The 20,739-nt window shown below is 36.8% G+C and overlaps 1 protein-coding gene across 4 annotated transcripts in view; it reads left to right on the forward strand.

Annotated features, from left to right (window-relative positions):
* The window catches only part of ERBB4 (erb-b2 receptor tyrosine kinase 4), a 1,252,881-nt gene that overhangs the window by 1,220,107 nt on the left and 12,035 nt on the right, over positions 1 to 20,739 (forward strand). For 2 of the 4 annotated variants that reach the window (XM_017343079.4, XM_008259104.5), the window contains exon 26: positions 20,051 to 20,098. The exons of the other annotated variants lie outside the window; for them this stretch is intronic. In XM_017343079.4, the coding sequence (XP_017198568.1) occupies positions 20,051 to 20,098 (48 nt within the window). The remainder of the gene's footprint in view (positions 1 to 20,050; positions 20,099 to 20,739) is intronic. 4 annotated transcript variants of the gene reach the window in all.

Raw genomic sequence — 20,739 nt, forward strand, 5'->3', positions numbered from 1 at the left:
AGGCATTGTTTAGTAACATCCTTACTTGATTGTTTTCACTCCCTGGAAGAAGAAAATGTATTTTAAAATTCGTAGCATGTTGGAGATGTTGAGATGTACATAATTTAAATTTGTCTGAAGCCCGATAGAATTTCTTTTTATTTAGAGCCAGGTACTGTAGTTCTGTGTGAGAGAGATCAAGGTGTTAGATACTCCTGGTTGAATTGAATAAATTCATTTTTTACTCCTGATAATTAAATATATGCTTTATATTTCCATACATTTAATATGTATGTATATAATTACTCAGTTTAAAGAATGAATAGACCTATTATCACCTTTCTTGTCATAGATACCATATTGTCTGATACTTACACATGTATTTAAAATCATGAAACACATTTGAGGCTAGATTTCACTCTTGTGACTCCCTTTTACTATTCAACCATGACTATTTTTATTATATGTTGAATATTTTGTTGCCTATTTTGTATGTGAGGAAACCGAGGCACAGCTCTGAAACTACAGAACCTGGCAGCCTGGCTCACGAATCTGCAGAGCCTGTGCTCTTTGCTACAGTGATGCCTCTCACTCTGCCTCAGACATTTCTTGGCTGTTTCATCACTGTTATAAGGTCAATACTCAGTACTTTAAAGATGAGTGCATCAGTAAAGAATTTTGACTTTTTGACCTTTTTTATCATCAGATTACTCATAAATGTTAATTTTGATCTTTAAGAGGCTGTCTGAATGGTCTTGGTAGTGGCTACATATCTACTAATTTAGACAGGAAATTGCACTTACCTCTATCAAATGATGCTTAATTCAGGCAAGTGACAAAGAATATCTATTCATTCAATTGTTTATTCATTCACCAAACATTTATTTAAGTATCTACCATGTGCCTGATCTAATGAATGCCTACTAAGGCTGGAGCCAACCCTGCTACCAAGAAACTTAAAAATAAGTAAATAGCCTATAAACTGCAGTGAAAAAGTGTTAGTCTAGAGCCAAGGAAAAGACATGATGTATTATCTGAACAAATCAAGGTTGTAAACAGGGATGCAATTTTCTTGATGTCTACTAAGAAAATTCTGATAACTTTTGGATGTATGAACTAACACAATGAAAGACTGATTACTTTCCAAGACAGAGAAGATAGGATGTAAGGTTTAACGTCAGTGATGGTTTTGGGTACCAGGTAAATGATGCATAATGAAATGGATAGAAGGGTGAGAGCAATTTTACTAAATCAGCAACTGGGAACTTAACATTGCTATTATGTATGAAAATAAAGGAGTAGAATAAGGAAATAAAATTAATACTTTGGAATATACATAGCTGTGCTTATCAGATCTGTGCGTCTAGAGCTCAAGTGAGGTATGTCACGGTGGCTTGGAAATCACTATTTTTCTCATTTTATGATGTATCACTATTCTTTTTAGAGCAGTTTCAGTAGAATCTAGAACTAGTACAAAGCAGAATAAAATTGACTAAAGAGTTAAGGCAAGAAGTGTGAATTTCTTTGAAAATTTTCCATGCAAAGGGACGAAAGGAGACAGAACATGAGGTCAGAGGAAGATGGATTATTTCTAGAATAATGGCTACCCAAACATTCTTCGAGTGACCTGGTGTAATCAGTATAATCAAAGAGATAACAAAAGGTAGTGAGAAAGTGAACAGGTGGGGAAACTTCCAGAGTGACTTAGGGAGAGTCCCAGTCCATTTGTAAAAAAGTTGGTCTTAGGCAAGAAGAAAATTTGGATATGGAAAAGTAAGAATATGGTTTTTTAAAATATTTATTTATTTATTTGAAAGATTTAGAGAGAGATAGAGAGAGAGTGAGAGAGAACAGAGAGAGAGAGAGAAATCTTCCATCCACTGGTTCCCTTCCCAAATGGCCTCGACAGCTAGGGTTGGCCCAGGCCTAAGCCTGGAGCCAGAAGTTTCTTCCAGACCTGCCACATGGATTCAGGGGCCCAAGGAATTGGGCCATTTTCTACTGCTTTCTCAGGTGCATTAGCAGGGAGCTGGATCAGAAGTGGAGCAGCCAGGACTCAAACCGGTGCCTATTTGAAATGTTGGCACTGCAGACAGTGGCTTAACCTGCTGTGCCATAGTGCCATCCCAGGAATAAGGTTTGAACCCAAATGTCAGATGGAAATTCCTCTGTCCCTTGAGCATTAGGTTAAATTTTATCAGATAAGCTATGCAGATGGGAGACATTCAAGCTTCTTCCTTACTTTGTGAATTCTCTGGGTAGAAATTATTTGTTGAAGCAATTAGATAAACCGGTAGCAGAGTTTACCAGGAGATCTAAAGTCTGACTGCCTGTTTTTAAATTTACGGTACACTAGTAAGTAGTTGTGTAAACAGTTGGCCAGTTCCCTATCCTCTAAGTATACTCCTCTCTAAAATGACGATAGCGATAGCATCTCCCGTAGCTATTTATGAAAATTCAGCACACTCTAGGGAAAGCACTTCAAACTCATGACTCAACAACTGGTAGCACTTCTCTTCCTTTGGTTCCAGATTCTTGGTGTGGTGCTCATATCTTGGATCTTTCCCCTTATTAAACATCCATTATTCAGTCCCTTGGCTTTCTCCAACAACAAAAATAATTCACAGCAATGCTTCATGAGTTTGGCACATGTGGTTGAAAACTGACCTAGTAGACTAGATTGAAGGGTCACAACATAAAGTGTACAGTCTTGTGCTGGTAGACCTGGTTCTCCACTCTGTGCCTCTCTCAGATGTTTCCCTCCAGATTAGTCTGGGACTCCAGATCAAAGCTGTAGACAGAGAATCAGGAAAAGGGATGTGTCAGGAAGCTTCAAAAGACCAGCTGAGGTGTGGGGAAGTGTGCTGGTGAGGCTTTATGGACAAAGCTGAGGACTCACCACAGGTGTAGGAAACATGGCTTTTTAGAAACACCGTTCTGCTTGAAAACTTGATTGTTCATTAGCACCAAGGAAATTATCAGTGGAGGAGAGAAATCAAAATTGCACTAAGAATTGAGAACTGATAGGGCAGTTGAAAAAGTTGAAAAAGGATCTAAAGGTTATACTAAGGATCAGTGATTTTATGATTATAGCATTTAGGGAAGTTCTTTCTTTTTATCCAGCTGCCTACATCATTCTATGCAATTATGTAAACAGTAATGTTGTATACCTACTATGAACTGAATGTTACACTAGGTTCTTGTTTGTAAATTCACATAAAATATGGGACTAACAAAAAGAAGGGGTCATTCTTTCTGTGTTTTAGTCTAAAGGAAACTGGGGATGTTGAGTAGCTTGTGGCATAGCCAGTATGTGACACAGGATTCAAACCCGAATCTTGTTTACTTCATGGCAGACTGACTGTGAGAAAGGAAATCAATGCAATGAAGAATATCAGAAATGGAATCAACAGTGTTGTCAGAAAAAGAGATCTTTTTAAAATTTGTAAAGGAGTTTTCTTCATGATGCCAAGGTATAGCCATATGGTAGTTCAAGTGCAGCAGAGAAAAGCTCATAGGCAAGGAGGAAGCTCTGAAACAAGAATGCTAAGATATTCAGTGATATCCAAGGTGAAAGGTGTTGAGACTGAGTCAAAATGAGCAATCTGAGCATCACCATTGAACCTGATCAAGTGAGTGTGGGCAGTGCCTCCAAAGACGGTTAAGTCACCGTCACCAGGATAAGGACCTGTGGAGTCATCAGTTAGCATAAGCCTCAAAATGAGATAGGTTTGAGTGAAGTTTTAATAGTTATTATTTGTATCTTTACTTCATACATGGAGTCTTCAAAAAGTTGGTGAAAATATGTGTTATGGATAAGCTATGCAAGGATTTTAAAATGTTTTTGCACCAAAAATAAACCTATCTTTTAATTCTATTTTTCCACAAACTGTTTTGGAGGACTCTCATATTAATCCTGACTCTGATTTCTGAGCCGAGTCATGGAATGAATGTTCTCCTGTCGAGAAAATACTCCATGAAACCCTTTGAATGTGCAGGGTGGCTGCTCGGAGCTGCTAGATTTCTGATAAAGAAAAAGCATTAAGAAACATTGTCAGGAACAGTGAGAGCAGAGTTGTGTGGATCAGATTTTGTGGGACGATTCACTTGTAATTTTCGAAGTGTAAGAGTGGATGGAGCCTGTTTGAGAAAAAGAATGCAAAATAAAAACCTTACTTTTGTGCGCCGCAGCACAAAGGGGTGACTATTGCTCACAATAGCATATTATCCACTCTCTCAAGAACTGGAGAGGAAGCAGGCTCCAAACATAAAGAAATACTGCATTGTACCCCATAAAAGTATGTAATTCTTACCTGCTAATCAAAAATCCTTAAAATTTTCAAAGTTTTACTTTCTAAAATATCACTTTATAGTTTACAAAGTAAAATTTTAAAATTCCACAATCATGTGAACCGATGACTTGAGCTCTTCACCAGGTCTTGGAAGGGGCCTATTACTGAAGAGCCTGAAGCTTCAGCTTCATTACTTCACGGTGAATCCAGCTCTGGGCAGCGGAGATTAGACAGCATCCTGGAGGACAGGCTGCCAGGAGTTAATGTGCTCCTGGTTTCAAAGAGCATGTTAGTGAGAGCCTCCTCTGGGGCTTCCGGGATGGATGGATGGGGTGGACTCTGGAAGTTTATTAGCATAACAAGGAAGCTTTCATTTAGTGTGCTTCTTTCCTCCTTTCTGGAGGAAGATGGCCTGGCACGTTTTAAAATTTTATTTGGGAACTAATAAACATTTTATGAATGTTCACCTGACCATATGCTTCAGATGAGCTTGGCACTTGTTTTTTGCTCTTCTCTTGACCAGAATTTCCAAGCAGGAGAATATGAAGGCATTTCAAAGCAAATAATTCACAGCCTGTGCCTGTGTCAAGCTCTCTTGGAAATATCTTCTCCTCCCGCATAATTGACATTCAGTATGCTTTTGCATGGCAACAGACTGGATAACAATCCTAGATGCTGCCAGTGTGATAATCTTACTTTTAATTACTTTCATCTGACTTTTGAGCACCTGTCAATAAGAATTTAAGTGGTCAGTTCTAGGAATGATCAGAACGTCCTCTTCTCATTTATTTTTTTATAGCAAGAATATATAATTTTGTTTACTAAAATTTAAGCTACCAAGTATCTTTGTAGAACTTAAGTAACTTTGGAAAAGAGAGGGAGCTGGCCGGCGCCGCGGCTCACTAGCCTAATCCTCCACCTAGCAGCACCGGCACACTGGGTTCTAGTCCCGGTTGGGGCGCTGGATTCTGTCCCGGTTGCCCCCCTTCCAGGCCAGTTCTCTGCTGTGGCCAGGGAGTGCAGTGGAGGATGGCCCAAGTGCTTGGGCCCTGCACCCCATGGGAGACCAGGAGAAGCACCTGGCTCCTGCCTTCCGATCAGCGCGGTGCGCCGGCTGCGGCGGCCATTGGAGGGTGAACCAATGGCAAAAGGAAGACCTTTCTCTCTGTCTCTTTCTCTCACTGTCCACTCTGTCTGTCAAAGAAAAAGAAAAGAGAAGGAGCCAATGTAACTGTTCTCTAAAGACCTTGTTATTCTAAAAGATGATAGTAATGAATTTAATCGTTACTAGAAATCGTGTATATTTTTATTTATTTAACTTTAATTAGTTTTTAAAAGATTCAATGTGATTTGTAGATACAGTTCTAAGAACATAATGATATCCCTCCTCCCCTCACTCCCTCTCACTCTCTTACTTTTTCCATTTCTTTCCGTTTTTTTTTATTTTTGAGGTAATATTTTAAAACCATATTACAGTAAAAAGCCTAATAGCTTACCAAGAAGTTTAACAAGTTAAAAAGCAAAAAGACCATAGTTTAGTGGGAATACAGACAACGGATATAAACAATAATTAAATGGAAATACTCACATATTTTTTAAATAATAAAAACAAAAGCACTGCTAAGAAAATCCTGGATGACAAATATTTAAGGCTTACGGCAAGAAAGACAACCATAGTTTTCCTTCCTTTGTGATTATATTCATAAGAACAAATATTAATATTTTCTTTTTTCAAGACATAGGGATACCTTGATTTAATATCTTTGCTTACAAATGACAAATAGTAATTGTGCTGTTAATAAAATAAAGGACAAAGCAACTCAGGATATATACCAGGGACTTTTCCCATTTGTCTTGTACTTCAGTTTGTTTGGTAGTCACTGGTAGAAAGGCCAATTGGGTATAGAAAATGTCTATTCCACTTAATTCTTTTCTAACTTCAAGTCATTTATTGAATTACTTTATAGTTGCAAACCTGAACATTTTTCTGTAATATTGATACTCTATTTCCAAGATGCAGCTTTCTTCAAAATGTTTATCTATTTGAAATCTAAAAATGCTTCAGATCTCAATTTATTAAAGAAGTGTCACATAGGGAGTCTGTCACCACCAAACAGGGTGTGAGAGTTCAAACATTTTCGACATGACTATGTGCTTCTCTTAATGTGTCAGCTTTCTCTGAAAAGACAGAAATCATAGGGAAGAGAAGATTCAATCTGAGCACAGGTTCGGCACTGAGGACTTTTCCTTGGCCTGCTGACAATAGCTCTGTGTGAATTCGAAGACAGATCTTAGTGGGAGTCTGCATGCTTTCAAGTGTTCAGAAGAAGCGATTCAAGAAAATCAAGGCCAACACACACTCTACAGAAATGTAAATTTATAATGTTTGTGTTCCCTTGACTCTCTCACCCTCATCATCTAAGGAAAGCAAAACTAATAAAGATTTTCTTTCTGTTTACCATAACCTCTCCTGTTAGGTCAGTCCCTTACTCATTTTAGTTGGTTAAGCAATTTATTATTGGACAATTAATATACACCTTTCTATGACTAAGTCATGAAAGAGTTCTGAGGGGTTTCACTTTGATTTAGCGCTGCATTAAGAAAAAAACATTGTTTTTAATTTTAAAGGAATATTTTAGGATTTAAATGTGTTTCTCTATAGACATTTGATTAAGCGTGTAAATTATTTCTATTTTTTATTTTAAAGAAAAAGAGACAGAGAGACATGGAGAGATCTTCTATCTGCTGGTTTACTCCCCAAATACCTGCAACAACCAGGGCTGGGCCAGGGCAAAGCCAGGAGCTCAGAGCTCCATCTGGCCCTCCCACCTGGGTGGCCGGGACCCAAGTACTTGAGCTGTCATCTGCTGCCTCCCAGGGTGCTCATTAGCAGGTAGCTGGATGGAAAGTGGGGGAGCCAGGACTTGAACCAAGCACTCTGATGTAAGATGAAAGCATCCCTTGGGGCCGGCGCTGTGGCACAGTGGGTAAAAAGCCGCCGGCGGCAGTGCTGGCATCCCATATGTGCTCCGGTTCAAGTCCCAGCTGTTCCACTTCCGATCCAGCTCTCTGCTATGGCCTGGGAAAGCAGTAGAATATGGCTCAAGTCCTTGGGCCCCTGCATCATGTAGGAGACCAGGAATAAGCTCCTGGCTCTGGCTTCAGATCGGCGCAGCTCCAGCCGCTGTGGCCAACTGGGGAGTGAACCATCAGATGGAAGACTGCTCTCTCTCATTATCTCTCTCTCTCTCTCTCTTTCTCTGCCTCTCCTTCTCTCTCTGTGTAACTCTGACTTCCAAATAAATAAATAAATCTAAAAAAAAAAAAAAACCAAAACAAAGCATCCCAAGATGCAACTTAACTGCTGTGCCAAGCATCTGCCCTTCCTCACTACTTTATTTATGCCAATAACACCCAATAATTTTGATAGTTATTTCAAATGATATTTGTGACAGAATATGCAAAACAATCATGTAGCTGCTTTCATACAGATTATCATGTAACTGAATCCTTTTATGCTGATAAAATAAGAAATGTATGCTTATTGAGTTTGCAGCATTTAGTATGGCTTGTGTGATACTTAGAAAATTCAAACTTTAGCTTATTTTCTTTAACTTGCTACATAAACATGTTACACATTGATACACAGTACTACAGTATTCTTTTTAAGATGTTTAACATAAACATGAAGTTGCAATACTCATAAAGCAAAAAGAGCAAGCATTACGATTCCCATTTCACAGATGAAGACTCTGAGCTTTGGGAATGGTTTCATTCCACAGTAGCAATAGCATGAGTAAGAGTGCTTTTCTGTAACCAAACACTGTTCTGTTGCTACTTCCTCTTTCAAAGACAGAACTCTCATTTTGATTTAGAATTTCATTGACATACAGTTTGAATTTCTATACTAAGCCATGATTACCCTAAACATATTTTCTGAAAAATGTAAAAATATCCTTCACTCTGTGGCTGTGCTATTCCTCGCAGTATGTAAATGTAGGTAGGTGGTATGAGGCACTTGTGGAAAAAGGAAATCTGCCTAGAGTCTCTTTGTCTGCAAGATCTATCTTTCCCACTATATTTAATTAACAATTTGTATTCTTCAGGATAAAGCCAAAACCTGAGTTTCCCAGGCCTCCAAAGAAAAAATAAATGGGTATCTCAAAACTGTCATATCCTGTAATAGAATCCCAAACTATCATAGCTAAATTTGAAATGTCACCTGTATTTGCAACCATTCACCATTTGAAAGAATACGTTTTGTTGTTTTAACATTAGGATGAAGATTTCAAACAATGCTTACATAAGTAGTACCTGATAGTGACAGGGGAGTGTACTAGCCGAGATATAACAGTCAGATCATTGCATCTGGATTCAATTTCAATTTAGGATCCACCCTTAACTATCTGTGGAGTGAGATATGTGTAATATATAATTTAAGGAGTGCTGAAATCCTGCATTCTTTAAAACATATCTGACTGACTAAATGAAGTCCCTGAGGTTTTCATCAATGGAGTCATTGATGAGTTTGGTCTTAAGACCTCTTTCTTTACTAAACATTAACCATGTCCGTGCCCTGGCACTGTGTTAAGTATCAAAGATAGATGTGATGGCAAATTAGAGTTAAAATCTTTTCTAAATAGCCTCATAGTTCAAAAAACAAGACATAGTAATGAAATAAACAATTAGGATACAGTTGATAAATTATTTCTGTGAGGTACATAATAAGTTCTTGGTAAATATTTGTTGAAACAATAATCAAACATAACCAGGTAATGATAATCTTCCATGGGATTGGTATGTACTAAGGCAAAGAAGTCAATGAGAACATTGAAGAAATGCTTAGAATTTGGGTTGTACCTGGAATTTTAGAGGGAATGTCCTATCATAAGAACTGCTGGTAGTTTATTTGTAAGTCAATGAAGAGAGGGCAGAGACATGAGGCTGGAGAAATCAGAGAGGATCACAGTTATCACAAGTCTTCAATGCCACAAGAAAATTGAGACTTCATTTAGCCTGAAGGTAACATTAGTTCTTGTAGATTTTTAAGCAGGGAGATGAATTTTGAATATTAGATTGGTGTGATGGCAAAGAGTAAGATCAAGGAGAGTTGGAATGCTCTAGCCTAGCCAAAATAGGATATCATTAAGATTTATCATACAGGCCTGTTTTCCAGAGGAAGCCCTGGTCTACTCCCATTATCATTACATAATTATTAATAGCACTGTCTGTTGCTCTCAAAGCATCCTAGTTAGAATGGTAAAATTTATGGCACTTTAAAAACAACTAAAATAGTGGCGATGAGAATAGACAGATGGGTTGGATTCTGGGGATATTAGTGAGAGAGAGGTGACATCAAAACTAACTCTAAGATGAGGCATTTGATGGTGTTGTTAAGCTGTTGCTTGTGATGCCTACATCCCTTACCAGAGTGCCAGGGTTCAAGTCCCAAGTCTGCTTCTGATTCCAGTTTCCTACTAATTTGTACCCTGGGAGGCAGCAGATGGTGGCTCAAGTTAGTAAAATCCTTGTCCCCACACGGGAGACTTGGATTGAGTTCCCCACTGCCAGGCATTTGAGGAGTGAACCAGTAGGTGGGAAATCTCACATGTGTTCTCTTTTAAATTAATTAAATGCATAAAACTGTTAAAATGTAAATTAAGATATTTGACATGCACAATTTGGTATGTTATGAACACCCCTGATCAAGCTGAGGAAGAGAAATGACTCACTTGAAGTATGGAGAGACACTCTTTTCCATTTTGACATTTGAAATGTCACAGGAATGTTCCTGTGGGGATGTCAGACCAGCAGTTAATTTTATGGGTATGGATTGAGAGTCAATAGTTCAGTGTTACCTGAGGTAGGTCCAAGTGATCCCCTAACACATTTTGACAAAATGCTCCACGTTAATTTGTCAGACTAAAGAGATTCCCTCCAGCTTAGCTAAAGACAAGTCCCTGAAGAGAGGATAAGTGTATAGCTAAGAGAGACTGTTTTGAAGTGTGAGTTGCTAACCCAGAATAGTACGCGAGGAGTAAGAAAACAGTATAGTCACATTTCCTAGAGAACTAGGGAAGAAATAAATGAGCCCAGGGTTCTATTTTTTTTTTTTTTTTGACAGGCAGAGTGGGCAGTGTGAGAGAGAGAGAGACAGAGAGAAAGGTCTTCCTTTTTGCCACTGGCTCACCCTCCAATGGCCGCCGCGGCCAGCGTGCTGCGGCTGGCGCACCGCACTGATCTGAAGCCAGGAGCCAGGTGCTTTTCCTGGTCTCCCATGGGGTGCAGGGCCCAAGCACTTGGGCCATCCTCTACTGCACTGCCAGGCCATAGCAGAGAGCTGGCCTGGAAGAGGGGCAACCAGGACAGAATCCGGTGCCCCAACTGGGACTAGAACCCGGTGTGCCGGCGCCGCGAGGCGGAGGATTAGCCTATTGAGCCGGCCACCAGGGTTCTATTAAGGAGGATTAACAGTCCTGAAATTGAGAAGCCTACTTTAATAAGTGAACCTGAAGATTAGGCTTCACCTGCTGGATAGCTTCGCCTGGGCTGCCCTGCCTCAGGAAGACATAGTCTAAGGATCCCCAGCAGAATTTTTTCTCTACATAGTAAACCATAAAACTGATTTTCTAGTTCAGCCACCTGATTGTTTTCCTGTTGGTAACTGGCTGTTTTGTCTTGAGCAAAGTCACTTGCCATCTCTGTTACCTTGGCAGAAAACAGAGAGCATGTGATTGGGCCATTGTATGGCATCCATTACAGATTTATGTCAGATTCTCTAGCTTTAGGACTGTTTAATTTTTAAATTTTTCAAAGTAAGGTGCTAACTGTTCTGGAAAGGAAATTGCTACAGCCATGATCCTGGCTAATCTGGTGGACTTTGCAGCACATAGTGAAAATGGGAAGCTAAAAGTCTTGGTCACTTTTTATTTCAGGAAATCCCAAAGTGCAGCATGCATAGTTGCAGGAATTCTTTGTATATTTTTCTTCATCCTTTTCATACACAGCAAAATCAGATTTGGGGACATTTTGCTTAGCCTATGGTCAACAAGTAGCTCTGGGGAAGAGCTGCTTTCTCTAGGGATGCTGCCTTCAATCTGATATTCATTTTGGCTCAGATCAGTTGTAAATACCAGCCCATTTCAGTGAAATGTAACTGGTGTTTGCTCTGGGCTGATGGGACGGTCATGTGCTGTTTGCTTTGTCAGTAGCAGTACCCAAGTATCCACAGAACATTATTCAGATCAGCCCACAAAAACCAGCTGTCCTAATTCCAGGTGGACTGTTAGAAATCTTTTTACTTACAGCAACAGCTGTGCCACCTGGTAGCTTAAAGAGCAGGAGTCTGATAAATGAGCCATTGTTACAAAATCAGTTTTTATCTGGTGAACAGTTTGCATATCCCTAGCACAACTGATGATGTTTCCAAACTGGTCCACATCGAAATGGTATGAACACTGAAAGGCATTATCTGTATTATATTGAATTGCTTGCTTGTGGCCAACATCTATCATTTAAAACAGAAGAAAATCTACATGCCACAGTTAAATTTATAAAATTTGCAGTTTTAATTCCCATATTATGTGCTCTCCATTCCCCAATATGTTATTATGTTCATGTTTTTTACATTCTCACACATGGATTATTCTAAATACCATCATTATTGTTTTCAAGCATGGATTATTGCTAAAGACAAGATTTGAACATTTCGATCTTGCCTTACAACTTAATAGATGAATGAAATAACTCTAAATAACTGCTAACAATTATTTCTACATGGAGTTTCATTGAACGAAATTCATTTGCTGATCAGTAATATCCATATTTGAAAATGGTAAAAACAATGCACAAGCAAGCACACAAATTAGCTCTCTGTAAAAGACAGTATATTAGAGTGGGTTAAATAAGCGTTTGTCATCTTGTTTTAAGCTATTATTTTTTAAGTATGTCTATGAACAGATACACACATTCATGCATGTACATGCGCACAAATAAGGAAAGCCTAAAATAGAGATTTAATCATTTTCTAATAGTACAAAAAGAAACCTATTATAGCCAAGCCAACATGTTAAATTTACAATTCTAAAGTAATGGCATCTAAACCACAATGTTTGTAGTCCTTTTTTCTCATTTGTACTTCAAACCTGTTCTACAGGTTACTTATTTTAAAACTATTTCTAGTCCCTAGACATTATCTAATCATAGAGACATTACAGAGATAAACATAATGTAGGCAGAAGTATACCAACTGCAGTAAGAATACATGTAGATACTGAAAATTAATAGTTGGCTTTTATAGCTGGAATATTGAAATAATATATACTCTTATATGGAGGGAAAACTGTTTTGTAAATAAAGAATCATTTTAATAAACTCTACTTTTAATTAGTGTGTCCTTCTACAGCATTTAATATTATAAAGTATTCCTTTTGTCTAAAATCAATAGCCTATTAAATAAGAAAATTGATATAATCTAAAATTAAAGCTCCATTAAATTCACCTTAAGATTATATCAATATGTATTTCAGCTTGAATAAATGTCATTACGATTAAGGCAACTGCTTTCAGTCATATTAAGAATGAGAAATATTTTTTTTCTGAGAAGCCTAAAAATGCATCTCTAAAACAAACTTCTTAGTGTTTATTAGATGCTAATTTCATGGTTGTAAGATATAATGGGAACAGAGGAAAACAGGGAATCTTATTTCTAATGCAGTCACTAGCTAGGTGTGGGACTTTTAAAAATTAATCTTAGGAACATCAGTGTCTCCATCTATAGAATAAAAAGTTTAAATTATAAACTATCACTTGAAAATTGCATTTCAATAATCATCATCCAAATATAGTTCTGCCTCCCAAGAACAAACAAACATACATTGCTTAAAGGCTAAGTAACACTTTGCAGAGACTCCATTCAGCAAAAACAAAGAAAAGGTGGTTAAAGTACTTTGAAAAGACGCAAAAGAGACAACTTTATAAGCTATGTTGTTTTAATGTAATCAAATTTTACAATATTTAATAACTAACAGTGGGCTGGCACCATGGCTCAATAGGCTAATCCTCTGCCTGCAGCGCCAGCACCCGGGGTTCTAGTCCTGGTCAGGGCTCCGGATTCTGTCCTGGTTGCCCCTCTTCAAATCCAGCTCTCTGCTGTGGCCCGGGAAGGCAGTGGAGGATGGCCCAAGTGCTTGGGCCCTGCACCCGCATGGCAGACCAGGAGAAGCACATGGCTCCTGGCTTCGGATCAGTGCCGTGCGCTGGCCACAGCGGCCATTGTGGGGTGAACCAACAGAAAGGAAGACCTTTCCCTCTGTCTCTCTCTCTCATTGTCCACTCTGCCTGTCAAAAATAAATAAATAAATAAATAAATAAATAAATAAATAACAGTGTTGGCTTAAAGGAGAATATTCATTTTTCATGTGAATAATTCTATCATTGGAAGCTATCATTCCATTGTTTGTGCTTTACCTCATCCCTCTTCCATTTTTGAGCTAAATAAACCAAGGTCCAAGAAATTAAGGAACTTATTAAAGTCTATGTGAATTAGTGAAAAATATGGAGGACCCCAGCTCTAGAGGTAAAAGAACTCCATGAGGCTGTTTGTTCTATCTGTGGAATTTTCCTCATCAAAAGTTGCCCAACCCAGTGTATTCATTGTTCATGGATTAATACTCTTCATGATAGGGATACAATTACTCAAACAGGAACAGCTTTAGAATTCACCTGAAGTATCAGGTTAATCATGAATTTAAACACAATGAAAACTGTTTGGGGATTTCATGTCTAGCCTTAAACAAAGCTATAACAATAGAAATATATGTTCTTAAACATATGCATAAGAAGTTGAAAAAAATGGCATTTCCTCTCTAAGTGAAAAGGACTCTGTTGAAACCTCCTGAAAATTATCCTCTTTAGATTTCTAGCTGTATGCATTTTTCCGTAAGAGTTTATAGGTGATAATTAGGAAGAACTTCTATTATCACAACATGCTTTTAAAAGAAATGTATACATGCAAAATAACTTATCTTAATCAAACAAAAATTTGGAATTGGTACCAGGATCAAGAGATAAATTCTGTGATATTACTGAACTCAAGGAGAGTAATAAAATTCATAAGTTATTACATAAGTTGAATGTAGATAAGGAATGTTGGTCTTAATGTAAATTATGTTTCTTTATTGCCCTTTTTTCTTTCTGTGTTAATAATATTTTTGACTCCATCTTATAATACTGCCCAGAGCAGTGACTCAAAGCAGAGAAGTGTAAAAGGAGGAAGTCTCAGCTTCATTTTATTGACTCATCTAATCATGAATATTTTAAAGGGGAATATCCTCTTGTTCTATTGATATTTGGAAAGTGTATAGGACTTGCTGCCTGGGGACACAATAGTTTACTTGCCACCAGTCAAGCAGGAATAGGAATTTATTGACGAATTCCTATACTAGGAACAATAAATCCATAAGCAAGAAGGCTGTTATGGAAAATCTTTGTGTCCTCCAGTTACTTTAAACTATCTCCTTCTGCTTCAAAGCTGGCTTTGCTCTGGGCAAGATAGGTAAATGTGTACACACACATATATTTAATATCATGTTAGGTCAAGAAAGAACATTTAGGGAGGACTGAATAGACATGCACACACATATATGAGGGCACTTCAAAAAGTTCATGGAGAGCTGGTACCGTGGAGTAGCAGATAAAGCCCCCTACGCAAGTGCCAGCATCTCATATGGGCGCCAGTTTGAGTCCCCGCTGCTTCACTTCCAATCCACCTCTGTAATTTGGCCTGGAAAGGCAGTGAAAGATAGCCCAAGTGATTGGGCCCCTGCATGGTCATTGGGGCAACCTGGGGAGTGAATCAGCAGATGGAAGACCTCTCTCTCTGCCTCTGCCTCTCTGTAACTCTGCCTTTCAAATAAATAAATAAATCCTAAACAAAACAAATCAAAAACATAAAAAGTTCATGGAAAATGGAATTGAAAGATATGTATTTTGGTGCAAAATAATTTTAAAACCCAGGCATAATTTTATCATAATACATATTTTCCTTCTATTTGAAAACTTTGTGTGTGCACATGTGTACACTATTAATTCTCAACATTGTATTTATGACTTCTACTTTAAGTCCTTGTAACTAACTTAAATATAAATAAACTGAGTGGGATACTACTGTAAAATTGTTAGCGTCTTATACTGAATAATGAGTTTTAGATGCCTCCTTGACATTAGGTTTTACTAAAACTAGAAAGAGAAACCATGAGAATTTATTTGAGAAAACAGTTGAGGCACAGTGTGGGGAAGGAAAAATGAAGATAAGAAAGTAGATGAGGGCCAGGAGGAAAAGGGAGGTTTCCAAAAAAGTGGATAAAGAATGAAAGCCCATGTCAATATTTCTTCAAGTGGATCATAGGGTCATGATTGTTTTGTCTTTGTGTGTATATTCATTGTGTGTTCAGAGTAAAAAGTGTCTTCAAAAAACAGAGTCCACCTAATCGAACCAAATAGATAAATAGCAAAGAAATAAATAATACAGGAATAGATAATAGACATTATGTATAATACATCTCATTATATTTAAGTCAGCTTCTGAAACCTTAGGAAGCTTCTCTCAGTCTTTATTAGTTTTTGATACCTTACTTTGTTGTCTTCTGGCTGTTCTATGGCAAATGAATATTCTAAAACTAGATGTCTCAGAGCACTGGTATTTTGTTCTCAGTTTGAGACAGAGAGTTACCACCATGCATCAGGAATTGTAAATAACACTAAAAGCACTTTTGCTATGCTGCTATCTGACCTGTAAAAATGCCCATCAGAGTGTAACCATTTATGCCAAAGATACAAAGTAGAGAATCCCTAATAGTTACTGTTTTGAAGTATCTGGATAATAAATTAGTGATGATATATTGGCAATATTTTACAGATATATGTTCCATTTTAATTAAAATTTGCAGTATTTCTTGACCCTAAAAACTATAATCCTACGGTTACTATTGAGAATAATATTTAAAGATAAAATATTATATCTCATTAAGCACACATTTAATGTAGTTGAAGTTGAGCATTAGCCATGTATTTTTGTTTGCTAAGAAGTTAAATTTGTATGGTAATTTTGAATAATATCATAAGACATATTCCATTTGGCTAACAATTTAAAATTTCTTAAGAGAAATAGTAAACAATACAAGAAGTACCATGCATGTAATGAGACAAAGGTTCAAATATTTATCACTCAACTAAAAAGTACATTTTAGAAGATGTTGTATTTAAAAGTGCATTGATCACTAGCTTTGATGTATTTGTAGATTCTTGCTTTCTTCATAACCTCTGGCATTTAAGTACAAGTTAATCATTCAGTGTCCTGTTGATGTGGTCACAAAATTAAACTCAACTGTATCCATCACTCTTAGAGATCTCCCACCAGGAGCAAACTCCATGTCACCTTCCAGTTCATAACCCACCTCTTTCTATCCCTGTCCTGCTGACAGTAAATCCCCTCACCAGCTAATTGAACAGATGCCTCCAGTGTTGCTTCCTAAAGATCTGCAAAGCTGGGCTTTGATGGACAGCAGAAAATGGCACAATGAGAAAACAAAAGCTTTTTAACTGAGAGTACTGCTTTGTTCTGCTCAGAACTTTAAGGTCACTCCAGCTCATTCTAACTGCTGTGAAGATCTTAATTTTTACTCAACCAATTTACTTGCAGCTGTCATTCTTTCCAATATTAAAAGTTCAGCTCTAAAGTGTGGGGAATTGAGGGAGAGAGGAAGAGAAGAGCTTGTTGCAAACTAAAAACAGCAGAAACCAGTGAAATCTGGCTTGGCTCTGAAGTACAAAAAGTTATTTTCAAAGCCTATAAATTATGACATAGCGATTAACATGTAATTTAAATATATTTAAACAACAATTATATCACATTTCCAGCCCAGCTAATTGGCCTCACAGATGTTCCCTTGGAACTGCTTTGCCCTTCCAGGGGGAATGAATGAGGTGCTTTTTATCATGGAAAACAGATTTTAAAAAATGCAAACTGGAAAAAATGGAAACAGAAGCATAAAAAGCAGCCAGTAACCCTTAAAACAATGAATGCTAACGGGGTTTTGCATAGCACTTTTTTTTTTCTATTTTAATGTGGAAAACGGAGCAAAGCATGAAGACTCTCGAATTACTGTGATGCTATTTGGCAGTATGTCCAGATACAGAGTTGGCAGGTTGCTGACAGAAAGACTTGTGAAAGCAGGGACAGTGGATGCATCCTAATAGGGCATAGTCTCGCTTCATGTCTTGGAACAGACAAACTGAAAGAGGTCCAGATATTTTTTTTTTATCACAATGCCTTTACAATTGCAGGCATTCTAGCCCAGATCATGAATATAGATAATAAACTGTTTCCTGATGAAGAATGACGTGTGAGTTATTCATTTGAATGCTTATCCCTTCAGTTTTATGAGATGCAAAATGTGCAATCAATGCTAGTTCCTCAGCTATGATTCTAGTCAAACATTACCCAGTACAGCAACTCTTGCAAGATAAGAAGTCAAAGGAACTCTGAAAATGACTAATATCTTAAAATATCTTGCTTTCTGATATATCTAGGCATTTCAAAAAGTTCTTGGAAAATGGAGTTTTGAATTTTGGGGGGAGATTGAAATTTTTGAGATCTATGCATAGTTTTTTCATAATATAAATTTCTATGAAATTTTTGAAGCCCTCTTATCTATTCACATAACTGAAAATAATTTAGCCTAATTTTACTGTTAGATTGTCTTTTAAAAATCTCTGGTAATATCATGGCAAATTTCAAAATGTCAGGAATTATGTCTTTCCTACTGTGTCATAGTATCTCCAGCATCTAACACAGTGCCTATGCTTTCATTGTAAATATTTAATATGTATTTGTTAAGTACTTGCTAAATACTTGGAGTTTCATGGTGAAGGTAAGGCAGGGCTTATAATATGATAAAGTCCTCCCAGGCAACTATATCTTTCTTATATTTTACAAGTCACTGCCTGTACAGAAAATTTATTTTTTCAGATTTATAAACAAATGTATTTGATTTCCTATCTTTCTAAAAGATAGCAAATTGTGCCTATATTTAAGATAATCAGAGAACAGGTAAGCATTTAAAAACACCTCTTTGATGAGTAGCTTTGGCATCTTGATTGCTTGACTTTAAATTTTCAATTTGTAGATGTGAATATTTAAATTTTATATATCCTCTACATTTATATAATAGTTTAGAGTTTACAGAGTTCATTTATATGCATCATCTTACTTCATCTTCACTAAAAATAGAGAAGCCAAAGATGGAAATGAAGGATCTGAGATGTTTCATGTTTGACCAAATTCTCATACCATTCGCAACTGGCACTGTAGCCCAAGGCTTCTAACAATGTATAAAATAATCTGCATATTGTACAATACTAGTTATTAAATGTTTTTTATAGATTTCCATGTCATAATCCTCAGTATAGTTGCTGGTAATAGTATGTTACTAGAGAAGGAACTAGGTCAATATTCACTATGACATCTTAGTTGTGGGGAGAATTAAAATGTAAATTCATTACACAGATTCAGAACTTGTTCCTTGATTAGTCCAATAGACGAAGTTAATTAAGGAAATTGTATTATCTAATTGTATTGATTGCCATTAAATGATCTCCATGGGGCCATATGAGCTTTAGACTGTTTTATGAATCACTAACCTATGTCAACCCTCACCTGGAATATCAAGCTATGTGTTATGTGAAAGATGTAGGTGCCTTGGAGGTTTATTTTAGTCATCTCTTCACTTGAAGTTGAAATGTAGAGAATGCAAACTTCATACAATTAACCATTTTGGTACATATTATTCATTGTTCCCAGAGCCTACCAAAGTGGAAAATTTCCTGACACATAGATAGTATGTTCTCAAGAAATGTGTTTAATGAATGAGTGAAATACATATGTACATATATAAAATATATACGACTTTTTGAAGAAATAGGTTGGGATTCATATAATACCTTTTGCTTGCCCTAAGAAATATTGTCCTCCATATTTACTTTATCCCCTCTTTAATTTAGCCCATAAGATGGAGTATTAGGCTATAAAATTATAGATGTATTTTTTCCAACCACTGAAACATATGTTTGACTGATTGTAATGTAGAGTGTGTTTCTTGGAAAAGAATTGATTTTCCAAATTTTCTGCTATTTCTTAACTTTAAAAGAAGAATGAAAATAAAATAGTGCATACCGAAGACAAAAGAATATGCCTTTTTATAAGGACAGCTGAGAAGTTGACCCTTTTCTGAAACAGTGGAAAAATCACCGTAACTTCATAGCAAAAATTGTTATAGACAAATTGAACTCTACATCTATATCCTAGACATATCTCTTATAAAAGTGAATATGGTGTTAAGTGGCAAATTGTTACTCAACACATAAAGAAGGAAACTGTCCCTCATTTACAACTGTATTTACTGATTTTTCCTTCATTCTAGGGTTAATAAGAATATTTCTGTCTACTTAATTTTAATCCATTGAAAAAATTTCATTTTTCTATATAATTTTCCTTTTCAGGGCTTGAATTGAAATGTTAATTTCCTCAAAACATATGAATAAACTTGCCTGCAGTGAGAATGCATACATTTTTACTGTTTAGGGAAATTCACTGTTGTGCACATTTTCCCCTTTGATTCATACAATGCATGTGCCTTTTATTTTTCTTGTCTTGTCTTTTTTATTTTTTCATTCATATTGCATCTTATTATATCCATCATTCCATTTTTCTTTCCTATTAGAGTGAAATTGGACACAGCCCTCCTCCTGCCTACACCCCTATGTCAGGAGTAAGTATTTCACAATCAGCCTTCATCTTTTAGGATTTTTTGGTCTTGGCTTACCATGATTCCTCTCTCCTGTCTCCCCATGATTTCTTCATCTTGCCTTTGCCAACAGTGAGTTAAGAATTTGCTACAGATTCAGTAGTTGAGGTGTGTTTTATCTTTGTAGATAATCCAAAATTGAGATATCATGTATCAACACTAGCTTTTGATTGATATCTGAGGGATTTACCTGGCTCATAAATTATGCTTCCAAGTGAGGAGATTATCTTTACTTCCTTGAGGATAGGTCATGTGCTAAAAAGCCAGATTCTCAGTGACAAGTCTCTGCAGAGTAATAGTAACCAAAAAGCAGTAAGAAAATGTGGAAATTCTAAATATTATTGGTCTACTTCTATTCTTAACGGGAATTGTATACAACTAATGACCACACTGTATGCCATGAAAATTCACTGAATTCTACACCAAAAATAGGCAATTGTGAGAGAAGGACCTCAAATATTTTTATTGCATCAGATATTAGTAAAACTAAAACATCTATTTCCAAATTATTTTTCTATGATTTACCTTTTAAGAAAAAAATGAAATTCTAGATGTTTTCAGTCTGTAATTCAAATCATTAGCCTCTAGGTAAAGAAACCACATCA

This window comes from Oryctolagus cuniculus, chromosome 3 (assembly GCF_051225735.1).
Source record: "Oryctolagus cuniculus isolate XC-2025 breed Fujian yellow rabbit chromosome 3, ASM5122573v1, whole genome shotgun sequence".
NCBI classification, from domain to species: domain Eukaryota; kingdom Metazoa; phylum Chordata; class Mammalia; order Lagomorpha; family Leporidae; genus Oryctolagus; species Oryctolagus cuniculus.